General features: G+C 38.5%; 1 protein-coding gene across 1 annotated transcript; it reads left to right on the top strand.

Moving 5' to 3' along the window:
- The first annotated feature begins 1689 nt into the window (after window positions 1-1689).
- SUMO2 (small ubiquitin like modifier 2) lies at window positions 1690-16287 on the top strand. The gene is made up of 4 exons (XM_004463845.5): window positions 1690-1872; window positions 3433-3564; window positions 8891-8962; window positions 11492-16287. The coding sequence occupies exons 1-4, from the start codon at window positions 1852-1854 to the stop codon at window positions 11552-11554; spliced, it is 288 nt and encodes a 95-aa protein (XP_004463902.1). The 5' UTR covers window positions 1690-1851; the 3' UTR covers window positions 11555-16287.
- The last annotated feature ends 4413 nt before the right edge of the window (window positions 16288-20700 follow it).

Genomic DNA, 20700 nt, shown 5'->3' with positions numbered 1-20700 from the left:
CAAGAATACAAGTGGACACAGAAGAACACACAGTGAATGGACACAGAGAGCAGGCCACTGGTGGGTGGAGAGGTGGGGGGGGGCGGGAGAAGGAAGAGAAATAAATAAAAAATTAAATCTTAAAAAAAAAAAGAAATATATTGATTGGAAGCTCAGATGAAAGGTCTACAACTAGAGATAGAGTCTTGGGAAATCTCAGCCACTATATGATAATGGAAGTGGGTGAAATTATCCCAGGAGAGGAAAGAGAGTAACAAGAGGATTTAGAACAAGGGTTCTTAACCTTTTTTGTTCCACGGATGACCTCTTTGCCAGTCAGGTGAAAAATCACAGACCCATTACTAAGTCCACACTACACTGTGTATTATTTAATAAATATATCACACCCACACCAACACTTCCTCACAAGAATGTTTTTTTTTTGAATTTCAATTCAAGCTCACAAACCCTTTGTTAAGAACCCTTGCTCTAGAACAAAACTCCAAGGAACATTTAAGGGACATGCTCAGGAAAAAAAAATTGTAAAGAAAACTGAGAAGGACAGGCCTGAGAGGTGGGAAGAAAACCTACCTCCTGCAAGACCCGTACAAAAGTCAAGGGGAATGAATTAAAGAAGGAAGGACCAGCTAGGGAACGTGCTGGATTCAGCAAAGGAGGCTGTGGTGACCTTGTGGAGAGTAGTTTTAGTGGCGCTATGGGGACAGAACCAGATTGTCGTGGGTTGTCGAGTGAGTGGGAGGTGAGGGAGTGGAGACAGCTGGCATGGACAATTTTCAAGATGTTTGGCCAAGAATGGAGAGAGATATGGTGATTATTTGAAAGGGAAATAGAATTGAGAGAGTCCTTTTATTTTTTCTATGCTAACGGCAGGAGTGGAATAAAATACAGAAGCAAAGGAAATTATTAATAAGGCTGGCTGATAGGGGAGTGACAGAATCCAATGCAGAGACCTTGGGATTCATCTTAAATCAGGAGGGACCTACTTCTGTTTTTTAACTGAATGGAAGGAGGAAAGGATTGAATGGTTTGGAAACTTGATCTTGGCTAGATGAACAAGTTATCTAATTTCTTCTTGAAAGTTGGAAGACAGGCCATCAGTAAGGAGTCTGTTGAATGAATAAATGAACATATTTCCTCAGCTAGTCAAAAGTATAGGATTACTGGCAGGACAGAAGTATTCACTGCATTCGAGGCTAGCGTGGACTAGGAAGCTAGTGGAAGCTGAAGCTTTAAAATGTAAAAGATGAAGCTGCCTGAGAAGACGTGTGATGTTCTTCCAATGGCCACGTTTGGTCCATGTTGCGAGACACTGAGCAAGGTTTTTTCCCCCCCAGAACCTCATGCTGGGGTTTTGATTTAGGCTCCCTCTTCTTCCTTTGGTCAGTTTGCCTTTCCGGGCCTGTAGCTCACGTCTAAGGCCTCAAGCCTCCTCGTCCCCACAGAGGACCAGCTGGAAGCCATTTTGATTATGCTCCACCGCAGAAGGAGGACAATACAGCCCCGCCCAGAGCCAGGCGCGCCCCCGCGGCGGGCCGGGTGCGCGTGTCCGCGCCTTTTCCCGCCGGCCTGGCGGGCGCTAGGCCCCAGCAAAGACGACGCGGGGAGGGGGGAGGGGGTGGTTATGTAAGCGTTGCGCGCTCCCGTGAGGCTGTAGCCAATGAGAAACTCAGGCGGCTCGTGCTCGCGCACGCAGGGAGGGGGGAAGGAGCGCACGACGTGCGCGCGCCCTCTCCCTCCTCCACCACTGCCGTCTCCTTCTTCTGCCGCTCCTGGCGCTGCTTGTGTGCTCGTACGGGGTGGACCTGGTACCTCTTTTGTGAAGCGGCAGCTGAGGACACTCCGGCTCTCGCCATGGCCGATGAAAAACCCAAGGTGAGCTCGGCGCCGGCCTCCTCGCTTCGCCGCGCGGCCGGGGTCACGGTACGGGCCGGAGTCCGGCCCGAGCCCGCCGCGGGCTCCCCGCGCTTCCCGGGCCCCCCACGGGGCCGGCCGCGGCTCAGGCCCGGGCGCTCCGCGCCATTTTCCTCCCTCCCTCTCTTCCTCCCTCCCGCGCCGGAGGAGGCCCCGCCGCCCTCCCCCGCCCCCGGCGGCCTCGGAGTGCGCGCCAGGCGCGAGTTGGGCGAGCGGATCGGGGGCGCCCGCGGCCCACCGGCCCCGGGCGGGGGGTTTCTGCGGGCGCGCGTGAGGGGAAGCGTTAGGGCGCGCGGTGTCTCCGCCCTCCGCGGACCCCGCGCCGTGTGGCGGCGGGTGTTGCTGCCACGGCCGTGGCGGGAGAGCCCCCTCCGCTTGGGGCTTCCCTTCTGCGGGAGTGGGGGCCGCGAGCATCTGGGGACCCTTGCCCTGAGCCGCGGCCGCCCGGGTGAGGGCTCGGGACGAATCAATGGGCTGCCGATGGGCCGGAGGCCGGATGCCCGTTGGGCCATCGTGAGGGAGTTGGGGGATTCCGGCGTGTATTTCCCACTTTGGCCTCGGGAGCTCGACGGGGGAGAGGCCGCGGTTTTTTCCCGGGTGCCAGATACCCCTAAGCCGCCGAGACCATGTGGCTTCGAGAAGTTGGAGACCGATGTACAAGAGAGAGTTTGTAGGGCTTAACTTTAAAACGCGGTTTTTGAGGCACCAGGAGGCTTTTTCCCTTGAGGACTAGAACACACGTCTTCTGGCACAGGATTTTTCTTATTTTGATTTGTTTTGTGACCCCGTTCCTGTCTGAAGTGATGTGGGAGCTTACAGAATTCCTTCTACACTTAATTTTGGTCAGTTTCAGGTTGGGTCGAAATCTATAAGGGAAGACTTGGAATAAAAGTGTGTATTTGACCCATGACAACAAAGGGGAGGGGAGAAGAACTCTCAACTAAAAATAAACAAAAATGAAGCTGCTAAGATTCTGATTTATTACTGCTGCTCCAGAGAGAACCAGAGGAAATTTCTCAGATTTTAAAAAAATGTAGATGTACGTTATTTAAACCGAGTTCGGTAACTTTTTAACAAGAGTTGTAATGAGTTTTGACTTGCGAATTCTAGATTTTTTTTTTCTTGCACGGTAATTCAGCAACTGTACTTAAAACCTTTGAAAGGAGAAAGGATCCTTGTATTTAACTTTTGGGGTGGAAATTTATTACGGAAGTGACATAAAATAGCTTTTTTAGAAAATTTATCTTCAAGAGAACGCTTCTGTAAATTGGGTGGGACCCATCTTTTTAAATCTATTGTTGCCATTGATAGTATTGCTCTTCCGTTTCTGTGACAACTATTTAATATTGTTCCTCCCATCCCTCAGATTGATTTCAGAGTCTGAAAACGGCTGTTAGCTGTTTCATCATTCAGAATGAGAAACCTGTTGATTTCTGAAGCAACTTTGGTTGCTACTGCTTTAAAAGGTGTTTGTGTGTTTTTCACATCTTCCAAATTATACTTTTATTTTTCTTTTAACAGGAAGGAGTCAAGACTGAGAACAACGATCATATTAATTTGAAGGTTGCGGGGCAGGATGGTTCTGTGGTGCAGTTTAAGATTAAGAGGCATACACCACTTAGTAAACTAATGAAAGCCTATTGTGAACGACAGGTGAGGAACTGATACGTACAATTCCACTGAATACAACTATTAAAAACCAACATAACCTTATTTTCTTGAGAATAGAAACTAGCACAAAATAATGACTATCTTTGGTAGGACAAATATGTACTTACATACTTGGCATATCAGTTTTACCTTATACCTGGCATATTGATTCCTCATAAAAACCCTTAATTTGGGTTGGTTAGAATTATATATTGTATATATTATATATTTGAAATACATCAAATGATATTCACAATATTTGGCTTGTTTCTGAGGGAATGTTATTGTATTATTGTAAGAAATTGAGTAAACTTGGTAAAATATCTTGTCAGGCTCTTCTTTTTAGTTCATTTGAAATTTGACTTGTGTCAAAACACAGATCTATTTTGAGTATTGTAACCAACTTGAAAATAAAGAGAGCTTCAAGACATGGTACATGCAAATTATAATGTTTGTTTTCCTTTTTACTGAGTAGAAGATAGAGGTCAGAAAAATTTAAGCCCATTGAGCCCACTGTTATAGGGATATTTGCATTTTACTCAGAAAATAAGATACATTTTGAGCAAAGTAGAAAGTTCAGCCCTCTTGATTTGAACAGATTGTGGGAGATAAATGGCCTGATTTCCCAAATACACAGGAACTCCCTTTTTATCATAGTATAACAAGACAAAGGCAACTTTAAAAGATCCCTTTTTGCAAGGAAAAACTCTGATACCTAGCTCAGTTAATCCAACAGTAACTTGGCAGAAACTTTTTCTTTGCTCTACCTTGAATGTATATGACATATACATTAGACTGGAAAAACTTAACTACAATGGGAATTGCCTTAAAAATCCGCTCAAATTAAGGTTAAAACAAAAATTGGGAAATTGAGTCCAAGTTGATACTTAGGTATCCTACATGAGACTTAAGGGCACTTAAAAGAAACAGTGAAGGTATTAAAGTTACAAACTGTTTTTTGAGTATTTGTTTGAAGCTTTATTTTATGCCTAATTCATTTATAATGTAATAGAATACTGTGCTTATCATTCTTTGTCTTCGTTTGTTACATTATAGTTCTTTTTAAAGATAGAATCATTAATATACTCTTATTTGAAGAGTTTCATGAAATCCCCCTACGAATAAGTAAATATGTACTTATTAATTGATTTAAAGAATTTGTACACTGGTATCTTCCATATTTGAACACTAGTGCCCCTTTAGGTTATTGGGGAATTTTTAAAAGGTAATCATTTTTGTAGAACTTACATAGCAAACTTTATATAGAAACTTGGCTTAGAGTTGTTGGTTTTGAACAAAACTCTGTTCATATTTTGTTTGACTTTTCTCTAGTTACTACTACATTTTAGCCTTCATTGGTCATGCATTCCAACATTTGTTAATGAAAATTTTCAAACCTATAGCAGAGTTGAATTTTACAGTGAATTACCATTTGCCCACTACATAGATTTATAGTTAACTATATATAGCTGTTAAAATGTGACCATTTTAAGGGGAGTGTATCAAGATTTCTCCTGTAACTTTTCGGGGCCCCAAAGGAGTTTTTTATTAATCCAACATTTACCAGATGCCTATCATGTGCTTGTGCCATTGTACTAGGTGCCAGAAAAAAACAAATACATCACATCCTCTGCTCCAGGAGATTGTCCTATAAAATGGAGAGTTTTGCATTTTCTTGCTGTGATAAATTCAATTTAGTGTGTTACCCAATGTAAATAAAGTTTTCCTTTAAGTTTGCTATTTATGAAGCTTAAGATTGGGCTTATATTTGACTAATAAATTGTCACCATTCTCAGTGTGCAGTACTAGAGGAGGAAGGAGGAGCACTGGTAGTACAAAAAGTGTAATTAAATTCCACTGCTTATCTGTTGGTATGTAAATAAAATTTGAAGAGCTGATCTGGGAAGAGCTGGGAAAGATTTTATGTATCTGCATTTTCCTCTTAAATTGGGACTAAGTTTGGAATTCTGAGTGAAACAAATCCCTTTTTACTTAACATAGTGTTTCTCTAAGTCTAAGGAAGAGGGAGTTGAATTGTCATGTAATTGGACTGATTTCCTGCTTTTTTTAAGAGTGGGTTCTGGCTATTGAAAGACTAAAAATATTTTCCCAGTCCACTTTGCATGGCTAAAGTTTTTTGGCATTTGAAAATGAATGAGCAGGGACACCTGATCAGAGTTAATTGAATTCTCATATTTACTCTCTAATGAACTCACTTGACATGACATCTCAAATTGAATATGCAAAAGAGGAGTCTTGATTGGGATAAAACCAAGAGATCTGGTTTTCCTCTCGAATACCCATTCAAATATGGCACCATTCTACCTTCATTTGCTGAGGGCAAAACCTTGGTGCCATCTTTAATGATGCTCTTATAACACTAAATCCATCAGCAAATTCTGTTTTTTACCTAAACCCGTGTTGTCTGATAGGGTAGCCCCAAGCCACATGTGACTATCGAGTACTTAAAATGTCAGTAGTCCAAGTTGAGATTGATAGAAGTGAAATTCACACCAGACTTTTAAAACAGTATTAAAAATAAAATATCTCAATGTTTTTGTTGATTACATGTCAAAATGATAATTTTCAGTATATATCTGATTAAAATATTTTTAATTAAAATTTTACCTAATATGGTTACTAGAAAATTTAAAATTGCATATGTGGCATTAGATTTCTCTTGGGTAGCACTAAGCTAGACAGTCACATGGCCTTGCAACCATTTTATTCTAGTCTTGATCATTTATTTCTTTGGATCCTTTTCTGTCTACCCTGTCCTAAGTCAGGTGCCCCGTGCTCCCATCGTTCTCAAGTTTTTACATTTATTGTGACCTGACTCTGTCTGACTCTCCATGAGGCTAGGGACTTCTTGTTCACTGTCGTATCTCTAGCTCCTAGATCAATCCTTGGTAATAAATGCTTGTGAAATGATTTATTAGTTTTCAATAAACTATCTCCAGAGGTTGGGTAAGTTTTTCATTGGTACATAGAATTAGTTGTGTGACCATGATGTGCTAATCACATAACCTTCATCTGAGCATACTATTCATTCTTGTGTGGGACCCGCTTAACATTTCATGGAGTATCACAGATTCATTGGTCCATCATTTTTGTGACATGAAGGAATGGATACAGAGATACTCAAACGCAACTCTTAACAGCAGAGGTGGCCCTAAAGCTCAGGAGTGTCAGATGAGGTGTTCAAATAATGGTTTAACGTAAATATAAAATCTTAAAGGTGATTTTCCTGAATTTTGGCCTTTTGATCTCTATCTAGCAAATCCATGAGTGAGGTTTTTGTTTGAAGAGCTTTTATTGACAAGGTAAAGCATAAAAAGCAGGAGTTGCATTACCTGAGAAAATTGAGAGGAAATGGGTGGTTGTATAGTGATATGATACATTTTATCATGTTGGGGCTTTCAGAATTCTTATGCTAACTCTTACGGTAATTCACAAATGTTTTTATAACATGCACATTTACATTTTTATATGATGCTCCAAAAAAAGGTGACAATAAAGGAATATGATTTCTGATGTTCTCTTGTACTCCCAGCTCTGCCTTTTATTCTTTGGTTTTGAATGGTCATGCTGTTGACCTCACCAGTGGATGTAGTGAAGGAAGAACTCTGCTTTTAGAAGGTGCTTAGTGTTTTGTCGAAGTGAGGAGCTTTTTCAGTGTAGTATTTGCAGTATATAATACTTAGTAATTAATGGCTTGACATTGAATACTTGGTGCCTTTTTCTAATTGCAAATTAAGTTTGAATGTCATTATGAGCAATATAGGTGTCATCTGCCTTGAGGAGGATTGCTTGTATTCCCCAGACAAGGACTGGCTGTGTCATGTATGTGTCAAAAGTTACTAGAGTTTTAAAAAAAGCAATATGATCTTTACATGAAGGGGATAGTTCTTTTCAGTTTTTGTTTTTTGAGGTACTGGCACCAGGGATTGAATTTGGGACCTCCTGCAGCTGGCTGACAGCATTCAATCACTGAGACATATCGGCTCTGAAGGGGGTAGTTTTAAAGAGATTTCAATAAGGGAATACACAAGTGTTCATTGGGCACTTTGTTTTCATTTTTTTTTGAGTCCTGGGAACTCCATTTGATTTGTTCTTAAATGTCAATTGAAGCAGAGAGTTTGTGTTGACAATATTTATAGTTTGTAATTTGAGCATGGTACTAGAGTACCTTTTTAGATGTTTCCTAGAAAGCTGGTTTTCAAGTTATGTCATAGTAATATCATACGTCCAAAGGTGCTTTCTTTTCTGGTCTTGTGTTCATTTGGCTGTGCCAAGCAAAGTTACCAACACCTTTGCTTCTCTCTCCTACTGGATGGTTAGTAATGTTTGATAAGCAAAACACCATAATTATTTTTGCGGATGGGACATTTTCAGGCTTCTTAAATGCATAAAAAAATTTCTTGAGGCTGAACTCTAGTAAATGTAATTTTTTAATTCTCTTTTTGTAATAAGGCTTCTCCCGAACTTCTGAGTAGCTTTAGATTTGTTGTTTATTTTTAAACTTAAAAAGTGAAGCATGTTTAGACAGGTATTGCTTTTCATCCATTTATTCAGTACTTACTGAGCACTTACTAGATGCAAGGGGGGGTACATTGTAACAAAGACAGTCACGGTTTGATGAATACATGAAAAATTAAAAGTTTTGGTTAAGTACTAAGAAGGAAATAAAAAGGCAGGTGCTTCTTTTGACCTATTCCAGCAATTTAATGGGTGTAGATTATAGTCCTGTGGATGGTTTAGAAGAACAGTTACTTGTCTTGATCAGGAAATGTCCTGGTTGTAGTAAGAACTTACTGTGGCTATGGTGTGCCTAGCATTGTGCTGGATCTGGGGCTTCAGTTCTTGGATAGCAATAGAGCAGCTGGACAGCAATGAAGGCAAGGCAATTTTAGGCAGAGTTTTATTTGAATCATTAGCTCTTACTTGGTGACTTCTGGTTTTCATTATTAGGGATGGATTTTTTTGAGGAATGTAGCTCTGAATTTCTAGCTCATTTAAGTAGAATATTATTTGACTCGTTATGCTCTTTTCAGCTGTGGAGTAGCTATGATCTCAAAAGCAACAGGGCTTTTTAAAGAAGACTTTTAAAAAATATGTTTTTCTGCCCCAAACCAAACGTATTACTATAGTTTAATGAAAGTGAACATTACCCCCAAATCTTTCACCCACTTAGAAATGTTATTATAATGGTGATAATTTACTTAGAAATTGTTTAATGTGTTCATGGTTAAATATACATTTTGTTTTTATCTAAGTGGGCTTCTTAGTGTTTCTTTGCATGTTTCTTACTTTCAAAACTCTTGTTCAGGGTTTGTCAATGAGGCAGATCAGATTCCGATTTGATGGGCAGCCAATCAATGAAACAGACACACCTGCACAGGTAAAGATCTTTTCATGCTAATAAGAAAAAACAATGTTTGGGTTTTTTGTATTGTTTTCAACAGCTTCCTTTAAGAATTTTTGAACATTTTAACATGGAATATTGTTCTTTATCAGCATTCAAAGCTGCATGAAATGTGGCCAAAGAGGAACAGAAAGGGAAAAATAGGGATAGATTCAGGACGTGTTTAATAGTTTAAAATATGTGGATATCACTTAGCAAAGTGAATAGGGCTTTTAGTTACTTTTTCTAGTCCCATATTTTTCGTAAGACCAGCATTATAATTAAAATTCTCTTTGGAATGTGATTTTTCTTTTTTTTTTTTTTTGCTGCAGCCTTGATTGAGCCTAACTGGGTTACCCATAGGTGATTGGCTGTTGACTCTGACCATTTTAGACCCTCATGCCCAGTTCCCTTCCCTAATAGCTCCAACTGTAAATCTCTTAATAGCTTAGTTTGATGGGGAGCATTCTTGCTAATAGGTGGCTTTCCAAAACTTTGCTTTGTAAAAGTTGATGATGCTTTCCAGTCCCTTAATGCTTAATGTTTTTACACTTCACTTCAGTTGTTCTGTCACTTTGTATGGGATAGGCTGGGCTTTCTCTTAGGACAGAAGCTTCCTTATCCTTGGTTCTTTTTACCCTCTTAAACTTCATTTAAGGCTTCCAGTCTGGGAAAAAAATATTAAAAAATGTTTTGATTAGCAGAAATTTAAATTAGAGTCCTTTATATTTTAATTTCAGTTTATCACCACTTAAAACTATATGATAAATATGGCATGAATGAAGCAGTACATCCAGGTTCTGTTTTTGTTAAATTTTCAAAATTTGAAATGCCTGTGAGATGTACTTAAAGGAAGAATATTTTGAAGAAACTTGAATTGGTGATTGATTCCCAAAGAAGCAATTATTAAATGTAGCCACAAGGAGGCGCTGAGCTTTCTTATTAATTGCAAGAGAAAAAAATGCTCTTTTGTCCTTTGTAGACATAAAAAGTTTCGCTATAAAACTTAATACTCCAGGAGTTTTATTTTAATAGATAATGGTGACAGACCTGTTTCAGATCTATTTTGATGGTTTTAAAGGTAAAAGAATCAATTTGTGCTGAATTCTGAGATGATTAGAATTTATTTTCTGTTTTTAACTCTCCCCTAACATTTAATCCCCACCTAAAAGGTTTTCTGGGATTATCAACTCCTAGTTGCAGATATTAAGCTGTGAGGAAGTTTAGTTCAAAACTCATCTTCAGGTACTATAAAGTCTTCAAAGAAAACTACCCTGTAATAAAATAGGTGGAATTGACTCATTTTAGATTTTTTCTCTCAGTGTTTGTTAAATAGAATTGTGACGAATTAAAACGTTATCAGCCTTTTGAAAAAAAATTTTTTTTACACATTATAGGTTTGCAGAAAAATCACAAGAAAATAGAGTTCTTACCCCCCCCACACACACACACTTAACACATTTCATTAGTGTGGTGCCTTTTGTTAAAACTGAAGGAATTTTAGTTAACGCCACAGTTTACATTAGAGCTCATTGTTTGTGTTGTACAGTCCTGTGGGTTTTTTTTTAAACAAAATTTTATTCTAGTACCATCTATACATTTTCACTTGTAACCACATTGAAATATACAATTCAGTGGTGTCAGTCACATTCACAATGTTGTACTACCATCACCACCATCCATTACCAGTACCTTTATCACCCCAAACAGAAATTCTGTGCCAATTATTAATTCCCCATTTCCTACCTTCATCCCTGCCCCTGGTAATCTTTGTTCTAGTTTCTGATTCTGAGTTTTTAGCAGTCCATTATCTTCAAAATGACCAGTTTTCAGACAGACGGTTTCAAGGTTAATTAGCATAATAAAACTGTTAAAAAGATTGATCTTACAATGTTGCCATACCTCCCAAAACCTTCCTACCACCAAAATGGTGATTTTATGTATAATTCATGGGTAATGAACCTTGCAAACTTCATATTTGAACTGCATTTTTCTTAAAAAAGTAAAATGTGTTTGTGATAAACAGTATATAAGTCTTACCCGTATCTCCACTGTGTTGTGTATAGGCAAGGACACATTTTAAATATACATAAAAAAATCTAAAAAAAAAACTTTTGAAAACACAAATGTTACAGTATTTGCTGTTTCGTCACTTAGTTTATTTTGTTTTTAACCTAATACTGTCTCTTATGGATATTTCCACTTTTGTACTTGAAAATCTTTAACAGCTGCATGGTATTTCATGCGGGTATCCCATGGCTTATTTCCTTGGGTTTCTATTGATAGAGCTATTTAGTTTTTTTCCAGTCTTGCTAATCAAAACATTTCAGTGAGATACTCTTATTTTCGATAAGTAAGGACGCTGAGTGAAAAATTATTTACCTAGTCTGGTTTCTAAAGTAAGAAGTACTGGAAGGGTGCATCTTTTGCATTTCTTTAGGATACTTAAATCTGAAAATTATAAGTTTTTAAGCTGAATAATCATTTGGGTCTGATTCTAAATTTATGTTTTCTATTTTCTGCTAGTTGGAAATGGAGGATGAAGATACAATTGATGTGTTCCAGCAGCAGACAGGTGGAGTCTATTGAAAAGGAAACCTGCTACTTTACTCCAGAACTCTGTTCCTACAGACCAAGAAAACATTCTCAATTAGAAAAACTGCAATTTGGTTCCACCGCATCCTGACTACTACAGTATAGTTTTCTCTATTCTTTCATTTTACCCTTCCCTGTTCCTTTATTGTACATAAAGTAACTGGTGTATGTGCACAAGCATATTGCTTTTTTTTTTTTTTTTTTTTAAACTAAATGGCCAATGGTATGTTTTGATCGACATCAAATGGAGATGGGATGGGGAAAAATACTGGTTCTGTGAAAATACCCTCTTTCTCCATTAGTGGCATGCTCATTCAGCTCTTATCTTTATATTCCAGTAAGTTATTTTGCTCTCACTGTTTAACAAAAACCAACAACATAAAAAATCCTTGCATACCTTGTTCGATTGGAGAATTTTAATGTTTTTCATTTATCATTGTAAAACCAAGGACAATTTTATAACTTTTTTGTACGTAGCTGTTACATGTAGGGCAATCTGTCTTTAAGTAGGGATAAATTACTCTAAAAGAAATGAATCCTAGATAGTTTTCCCTTCAAGTCAAGCGTCTTGTTGTTTAAATAAACTTCTTGTTTAAAATGAGCTGTTTTCTTTATTCTGAAGAATGTTAAATAGAAAGTTGAAGCTAGAAGAAAACTGATATGAATAGGCCTATTAGAAGTAACATTTTAAAGGAAAAAATCAAGTTACTTTGCACTTCTCACAGAATGAGGCAAAACAAAGAATAACAAAGTTATTTAAATGACTAGTAAGGGAGGCTGCTTAGGTATGCCCAGTTCCAAATAGGCAACATTTCTAGCAAAAAAAAGGGGGGGTCATAATGGAGTTTGGTTTTTCCCCTCATTTTCTGTAATACTATCTGAGGCAAAGTAACAGTACAAGCAGCTAGTTAAAGGTCTGATATGCCTACTTGGTTAAATCACTTTATTCTAAATATTCTCACTTTCCCTGACCTGAAATAGTGTTTGTTTCTAATTTGAAGGTGTTGAGGGACAGAAATGTATTTGTGCTTTCAGCCTTATATATGCAAGACGCTACAGTTTTTAAACTCTTATATGAGGAAAGATCATAGCTATGTATCTATAAACATAGAGTAGTAGTTTGGAAAGAGGTTAAGATTATCTTATTCTCTCCCCATTTTAGGAACTTGGAAACTGAGGTCCAGAACAGTTGTAATTTGTAACATAGCTAATGGTGACAAAATGACCTAGAGATTGGATCTCCTGGTCCCCATCAGTAGTCTCTCTGATAAGTGATTAGTCACCCCAACCACCTACCCATGGATCAGGTTCCTTCTTCCTATCACATTTGCATCACAAATGGTAATTTTAATCAATTCACCCTTATCTCATGATAGGATCTTTTATACAATCCACATTTCTATAGTGAAAGAGCTACTTCCCCAGAGACAGCAGGAATTCAGTATGAGTGCTTTAATCTTGAATCAACTGGACTTTTATTTTTCTACATAGTGCTATCAACCTTTTTTTAAAAAAAAACTTGTTAGACATTTAAACTTTAGTATTTCCTGGATATCTTTCATTTTCACATGGTTTCAGTTATACCTACTATGCTTTCCTTTCAACCTGAAGAACTCCCTGTAGCATCTCTTGTAGGGTCATCTCGTGGGCAACTAACTCCCTCAGCTTTTGATTATCTGGGAATATCTTAATTCCTTATTTTTAAAAGACAATTTTGCTGGATACACAATTTTTGGTTGCTAGATTTTGCTTTCAGCACTTGAAATCCTACTGCTTTACCTCTGTGGTTCCAGTAAGAAATTCTTAATCTTATTGAGGCCCCTTGTATGTGACATGTTGCTTCTCTTACAGCTTTCAGAATTCTTTTTATCTTTGACATTTAACAATATGCCATGGCATAGACTTCATTGGTTTTCTTCTGTTTGGAGTTTGTTGAATGTCTTGGATGTGTATTCATGTCTTTCACTAACTGATCGAGCTTTTAACCATTATTTAAATATTCTCTCTGCCCCTTTTTTCTGGAACTTCTGCAATGGAGTATATTGGTATGCTTGATGGTGTCCCACAGGCTCTTTTCATTTCTTTCTGCTCCTCAGGCTGGATGATTACAGTGGTCTTACCTTCAAGTTCACAGATTGATTCTGCCAGCTCCAGTCTGCTGTTAAACCTCTCTAGGAACTTTTTGTTACTGTGGTCTTCAGCTGTCTTTAGTTACTCTTCGTAATTTTCATCTCTTTATTGGTATTCTCTTTGTGTTAATACATTATTTTCTGATTCCTTTAGTTCTTTGTGTTTTCCTTTAGCTCTTTGAGCATATTTAAATACCATTTTTAAAAAGTCTTTGGTATAATCCAGGTCTGAACCTCCACCACCTCTTTAATGGTTTCTATGCTGTAATCTCCCTTGCCTAGACAACTGTTTATTGTTTCTTTGTTTTGTAGTCTTTTGATGAAATCTGGACATTTTGATACTTTCAAGTTGTTGCTGGAATTTAGACTGAGTCATCTGTTCCTTAATGCTTGTATCTAGCTAGAGTTATGATAATTGCTTTCCTTGAATGCCAGGTGTTAATTTCCTTCAGGATTTATTCATACTATGAGTTTAGAGAAGAGCTTGAGGCCAAAGTGTAGAGGCCTCCCGTCATCCTTTCTGTACATGTGGCTTGTCTTGGGGCAAATGCATGTGGCCCTAAGAGTTCCTCCATTTACAGGGATACAAATATCCCCCCTTCCCTAGGAAACCATTTCTTCAGATTCCCGTCACTGCACTGCATGTCTTAGAGTCAGCCATCTCTTGTCTCAAGCAGCAGTGACCTGACTGCTCTTCCACAGTATTCTCCATGTGGAGTAAGTTCTGGGAAGGTGAACCTGTGATGAGTATCCTGGTTCAGTCCCTCAGGCCACCACCAGACTGGGCCAGACATACATGCTCCCAGCATGTCCCCTCTAGATCTAGGACCAGGGACCCACACACTGGGAACATGGGAGGGGGCTAGCCCTAAGTTCCTACTGCCTTTAAGTTGCCTTTTTCTTGATTTGGCTGTCCTTTTACTTAACTCCTCATTTAACTGTTTTCTGGAGTTTTGAGGATAATGTTTTTACCAGTTCTTGCTAGTTCAAAGCTGTGAGGGAGTGAAGCCCTGAAGTGTTTCACGCCACCATCTTTATTAGGGCCCTATTAACTTACTTTTACAATTGTGTTGTGAAACTTAATTGAGAAGCTTGTTCCCAAGAATTCTTAGTACAAAGAGATCAGGTAAGTACATTTCTCTTGATTTATTGCTCTTGGTACTATTAATGGTTTTTGTTTTGTTTTTTTTAAAGATTTATTTGTTTCTCTCACCCTCGTTGTTTTGCGCTTGCTGTCTGTGCTCTGTGCTTGTTAGTTGTGTGCTCATCTTTTTAGGAGGCATTGGGAACCAAACCCAGGGCCTCCCGTGTGGGAGGTAGATGCCCATTGGCTTGAGCCACCTCCATTCCCTGCTTGATGTGTCTCATTGTGTTTCCTCCTTGTGTCTCTTCTTTGCATCATCTTATTTCATCAGCTTGTGCACCAGCCTTCATGTCAGCTCACTGTCTTGCTTGTCTTTAGAAGGCACTGGAACCTGAACCTGGCACTTCCTGTGTGATAGGCGGGTGCCTAACTACTTGAGCCACATCCCCGTCCCTTAATGGCATTTTGTAGTGCCCTAAATAATTAAGTTAATGTTAGGATTGAAATTCTACCTAAGTCAGAGAACTTTATTTATTACGGAAAGGGTCTTCTAATTAGGTTCTTGTTTTATCAGAATATATGAGCCAGAGGAATTTACTAATGTCATGGCCTGAGCTTTTCCTGTTTGGGGGAAGATAAACTTCAAAATGAATTCTTTCATAGTAGGAAAGCTTTGGTATGAATTTTTTTACAGAAAATTGAAATGTATGGAAAGTACTATTTCATAATATAGTATGTTGTAGTTTATTGATATTGGGTTGATGCCTAATTACTAAAGATTTACTTTATTTAACTCTTGATTGTTGTGCTCACCCTATTTCACAAAGGTAGCTACCAAAATATTGTGTGGTAAAATTTTTAGAACACTTCAGAAAAATACCTTGAATATAAGAGAATTGTAGAAAATACTGAAAGTAATTTTTGCATCTTTATTTTTTAGCCTGGGAGGAGAGGTTTAAATGATGGGAGTTCTACTGCCATATTGGTTAGCTTCCAGCTGCCTAGCCAAACTTCCTGACTGTCCTCACATTAATACCCCTTAAGTTTATAGCTTAAAAATAGCAAATAATATCTAGGTAAGCACCGTTCTCTATAGGGAAAAAAGGGAACTTCTATTCTCAAGCTACCCCCACATTTATATAAGCTGTTTGAGGCCAAAATAAAAGGTATTAGCAGAAATGGGAGTGCCAAGTTATTTGGCTCCGTGGTTTTTTGGTTCATGTTTTTAGGGCATTAATTGAATCCATTGATCAGGTTGTATTTTATGATTCTCTGACCCATTAAGAACCAAAGGCCTCACCCACAAGTTGCTTGAGAATTCTGATTATGTAGGTGGTGATCTCAGGGTTAGTACTGGATGTAGTAAGGATTATATATTTTATAATGAGACTTAGGTCCGTATAGTGGTTAGCTAATGAAAAGATTTCAAAGATTAGAGTGTATAAGCTTGGAAATTTATTATTTGAAATGTGGAGTTTTATTTGCCCAATAAACTGTGGCATGTGACTGTGAAATCATTTTTATGATATCCTACACCCTTGGGGCCTTTGTGAAACAGTTTAAAGTCCAAGAATTGTCATATAACATTTGTTTCCTTCACAGTGTTTTTTTAAACGTATGTTATTTAGCTAACTTTACCACAAGTTAGAGAATTTATATTATCAAGGGAGTAGTTTTCTTATACATTTTTCTCTTTAATTTATTTGATGTTTGGAATTTTAGCAATTTTAGCAAAAGGGGCTAAAGTCATCTCTAGAAGAACAGGGTAACAGATTTTTTTGTTCTTTTTGTTTTTTAAATAGAAAAATAACAGCATAGAATTGGGGAAAATAGAACAGGCTTAACCACGTAATTTTATTCAGCTCAGTCTGAGAGTTGGGGGAGATATGACTCACTCACTCCATGGATTCAGAGTGGTTCAAAACAACCTGAGAAAGGTATGTCAGCCCTTAGTAGAATGTATATACCATTCTCTTTACCTCAACCCTAAATAAAGGGAAGACAAGAATGTGATGAAGTAAAATCTGTCTCTGAGACCTTTCAGTTGGTTCATTTACATAATGGCAAATGAGTTTTAAGAGGAAATAACTCCATTGGGTTGTCTCTCCCAGTGGCCTCGATCTGTGTATGTGTGTGTGTGTTCTGCGAGAAAAGAATGGACAGGTGCATCCTAAATTTGGCATTAGGGGTGATGGATGTGGAATGTATGCATAATATAAAGATGAGTGGTTAAGTCACAAGTGATACACTTAAGGTATACCCTGAAACATTGAGATTTAAAGCTTGTTAGAAATACTTTTGAGGGGGGGCCCATATGGCTCAGTGGTTGAGCGCCAGCTTCCCACATATGAGGTTCAGGGTTCAGTCCCTGGCCCTAGTACCTCAAAAAAAAAAAAATACAACTTTCAACATGCCATTCATTAATTCAATCTCTTATCCAAGTTTAAAAGTAGATGGCCACCATTTATTTATTTTTTTAAGGATGTACTGGGGATTGATTGAATCTGGGACCTTGTATATGGGAAGCAGGTGCTTAACCACTGAGCTATACCCGCATCCCACACCATTTACTTTTAATAAATAAGATAGAATGGAACAGAAAATATTAAGAGCGTGTACCAAGTAGTAAGAGTATGTTTTAAATTATCATTGAACATACTGAAATTGCCATTTTTGTAGGTGAAAAACAGCAAATTATCAGCAGTTTCATATAGGGTCCAAGCTAATATGTGTACTGGATCATCACAGTGATATGCTAATCCAAGAGAGTGGTACAAATTGGATTGCAGAATGTAAGGAAAGTAAATCCCAAGAATAGATAGGTGTACATTGCTGATTCCCTCTGGCATTCTGAAGGGAGTTGGCAGGATTGCAATTACAGGGAATTCAGCACACTTTGTTGTGGAGTGGGAAAGCTGGTAACATTCTTGGTAAGTAAGAGATGCGAAATTAGTGCATATTTTGGAGAGTTGTATTTTTGTGTTTGGTTAAATTTTAGTTGTATTACCTTAGTAGGCACACAGTGAGGAAGAGCTTTCAGATTATTTCAGTTTGAGTAAATAGATTGCATATTATTCTACATTGCCAGCTCTCCACCTAACCCAGCCACAAATTAAAATCCAATAGGGTTCCTGACCTACAGCAAAGGAAAAGTATTAGAACTTTAAAACTTAACATTTTTTGACATCTTTTAAACAGTAAAGATTTTTTGCTACCTGCTTCAGGACAGATTATGTTGAGAAAATTTTGAGGATTTTGGGTTACAAAAACATTGGGAAAGATGATTACTAGGCTTTCTGAATTGAATTACAAATGGAAACCTAGTTACTTAAATACAATAGGTAAATAACGCTGGGAGACTGAGGGAAATTGAAGAACACTACTGCTTACAGACTGAGCAAGACTTGGGAAGAGTAGGAGCAGTTCTCTGCTCGTTCTTTTCTCCTCAACAGATATTTCAAAAGGTGAAGATGGACAGGCTTGTGGGGCAGAAGTTTTCAGGTTGAACCTTAACAGAACTCTGATTCTGTAAAAAAATTAGTGGAGAAAAGGCCGGCAAAGGGAGGGAAGGCCAGGATCGAGGACCCTCCATCCTGCTTCAATCACACCTACTCTGTTATCTATTTTATCTACTTGGTTTCTACTGCATAAAAGTTAGATACTGCTAGAGATCATGAAATAGCTATTAGACCATTCCCTTCTATTTCCGTGATTTCTTAAATTAACCCAAGAACTTGAACAAATTTTTTATTGATAATTATAGAATCCTTGAGGTAGTTTTTTTTTTTAAATCATAATGATGGACTAAGTGATTTTTTAAAAGCAAATGTTTACATTGCTTTGCATCTTTGTGAACAAAATGTAATTTTATTAGTGTCGCATTATCAACTAAGTTCCTCTGAAACAAGGTTACTGTAGCAGAGCTGTATCTTTCATATCTGCTTTACCCTAAATCCATTTTGCAGCAGAAAGTGGGGTTTGGTGATTTTAGTCAAAATTGTTATAGTACATAAATAAGTAAATAGAGCAGTTTATTCCAGAAATTTCTGGCAAAAAAATTTTTTTGAAGATAAGATCAATGTACCAAACAGGGCTGCCTTACAACAGTCTTTTATCAGCTGTCTGTTTTACATTAGTTTACTCTTACTCATAATCAGATTAAAAGTGTTCTCCTGGTACTGATTCCTTATCTTTGTAATAAAGGTTCCCAATCCTACCTATATGTGAGAATTACCTGTGTAGCTTCTTTTTTTTTTAGATTTATATTTTTTATTTCTCTCCCCTTCTCCCCCCCCCCAGTTGTCTGCTCTGTGTCCATTTGCTGTGTGTTCTTCTCTGACCATTTCTATCCTTATCAGCGGCACCTGTGTAACTTCTTTAAACTATACATGATGACCCTACCCCCAGAAACTCTGATTTTGTAGGTCTGGAGTGTGGCATGGCATTCATTTGTAGAAGCTTCAAACGCTCAGGTGATTCCCATGTGCTGTGAAAACAGGGTGGGGCACCTCTAACAAAGCTTTTGTTTACTAAGGACAACATACTAACATCTAATTCCAGCCCTCACAACCCAGAATAGGTACTTTTGTTAACCCCATTTTACAGATGAGGTAACATTAAAAAATGACTATCAGCATGTTACACTAGAAAGGTACAGAATCAGAACCTGTTCCAGTGCTATGCTGCCACACTAAGCTGTCTTCTAGACTGTAGGGGATGAAAAATAAGGCAAGTCCAAACCCTTAACATACAAAAAAAGAATAATTTCATATTTTTGAAGTATGTGACTACTTTCCAAATAAATGTGATGACAAAGTGGCTGGCACTGATGACTTACATGTTGGGCACTGTGCAAGCTCCTTTACATTCCATCGGCACACTCAGCCCAGTGGAGTCCAAGTACAGTATTACCCTTATTTTACAAATGAGAAAACTAATGTTCAAAATGGTCAACTAAGAGTCAGATTCAAACCCCAGTTTTTCCCATGAGATTCTGAGCTAGCAACCACTTACACTCCACTGCCTCCTAGTCAGTAATATGATTTGTGAGGAGGAGCTTACTGAGCTAGATTGGTCTGAAAGGATTTTGTTCATGTGTTTGTGAAGGAAGGATTTTGGAAATTTAGCCTTAGCCATTAAACAGGTGAGATTGTAACCCAGGCAAGTGGTGTGCCTCATGCTGTTGGGGTAGGCATGGGGATGGGTGCATGATCCCGCCTTCAAGAGAAGAACGATTTAGCTCTGGGTTTTCAGGAAAGCACGGGGTGGGTGGGTTAGCTATGACTTCAAAATGCAAACTTCACACTCCCTGGATGGAGGAGGAGGCCATGCAAAGAGGAGTGTGGTTCAAATTTGTGGAAATACTGAGATCAGGAAAGAGCTGCATAGCTGCATTGAGGAAAGCTGCATGCCGGGAGAAGGGTTATCCATCAACGGCCTCCACTCTGGTTTGACCACGACTTTCCTATTATCTTGTAAACAGTCATTCCTGAGTCCTCCAAATGTGTGTACATTTGTTGCAGGGATAGATTTACCCAGACAGGTGGACGCGTCATGATTTATGGGTTATAAACAGCTGCAGGGGCCTGGCTGGTAGCAAGGGAGGAGGTCATTCCTCGGCCCTGACATTAATGAGCTTTAGAACAGATCCCCAAATCGGAACGATTGTAATTTTGGTCCAGTGCTTGCACCACCCATTACAGCTAAATAGTAACATTCAAATGTGAAGAATTTCCAGTCGCTTTAAAAGGGATCATCTTGGCTTGCTTTCTGTTGCTGACTCATAGTGCTGCTGCTTTGGGACTGTAGGTTCCAAACGGGATACACAGTAGGTGTTCAATAAATCAATGTCAACTGGTATCGGCAATCATCCCACTATGAGTAAAGAAAGCCCAGGAGGGAATGGTAACGGCAAACCTGACCTCGAC

Source organism: Dasypus novemcinctus, chromosome 21 (genome assembly GCF_030445035.2).
Source record: "Dasypus novemcinctus isolate mDasNov1 chromosome 21, mDasNov1.1.hap2, whole genome shotgun sequence".
NCBI classification, from domain to species: domain Eukaryota; kingdom Metazoa; phylum Chordata; class Mammalia; order Cingulata; family Dasypodidae; genus Dasypus; species Dasypus novemcinctus.
This window is presented reverse-complemented; position numbering and strand designations above follow the sequence as displayed.

Coding starts and splice junctions, on each gene's coding strand:
- SUMO2 (XM_004463845.5), top strand. CDS start 1,852: ATGGCCGATGAAAAACCCAAG. Junction 1,873..3,432: donor TGGCCGATGAAAAACCCAAG/GTGAGCTCGGCG, acceptor TTCTTTTAACAG/GAAGGAGTCAAGACTGAGAA. Junction 8,963..11,491: donor AAACAGACACACCTGCACAG/GTAAAGATCTTT, acceptor ATTTTCTGCTAG/TTGGAAATGGAGGATGAAGA.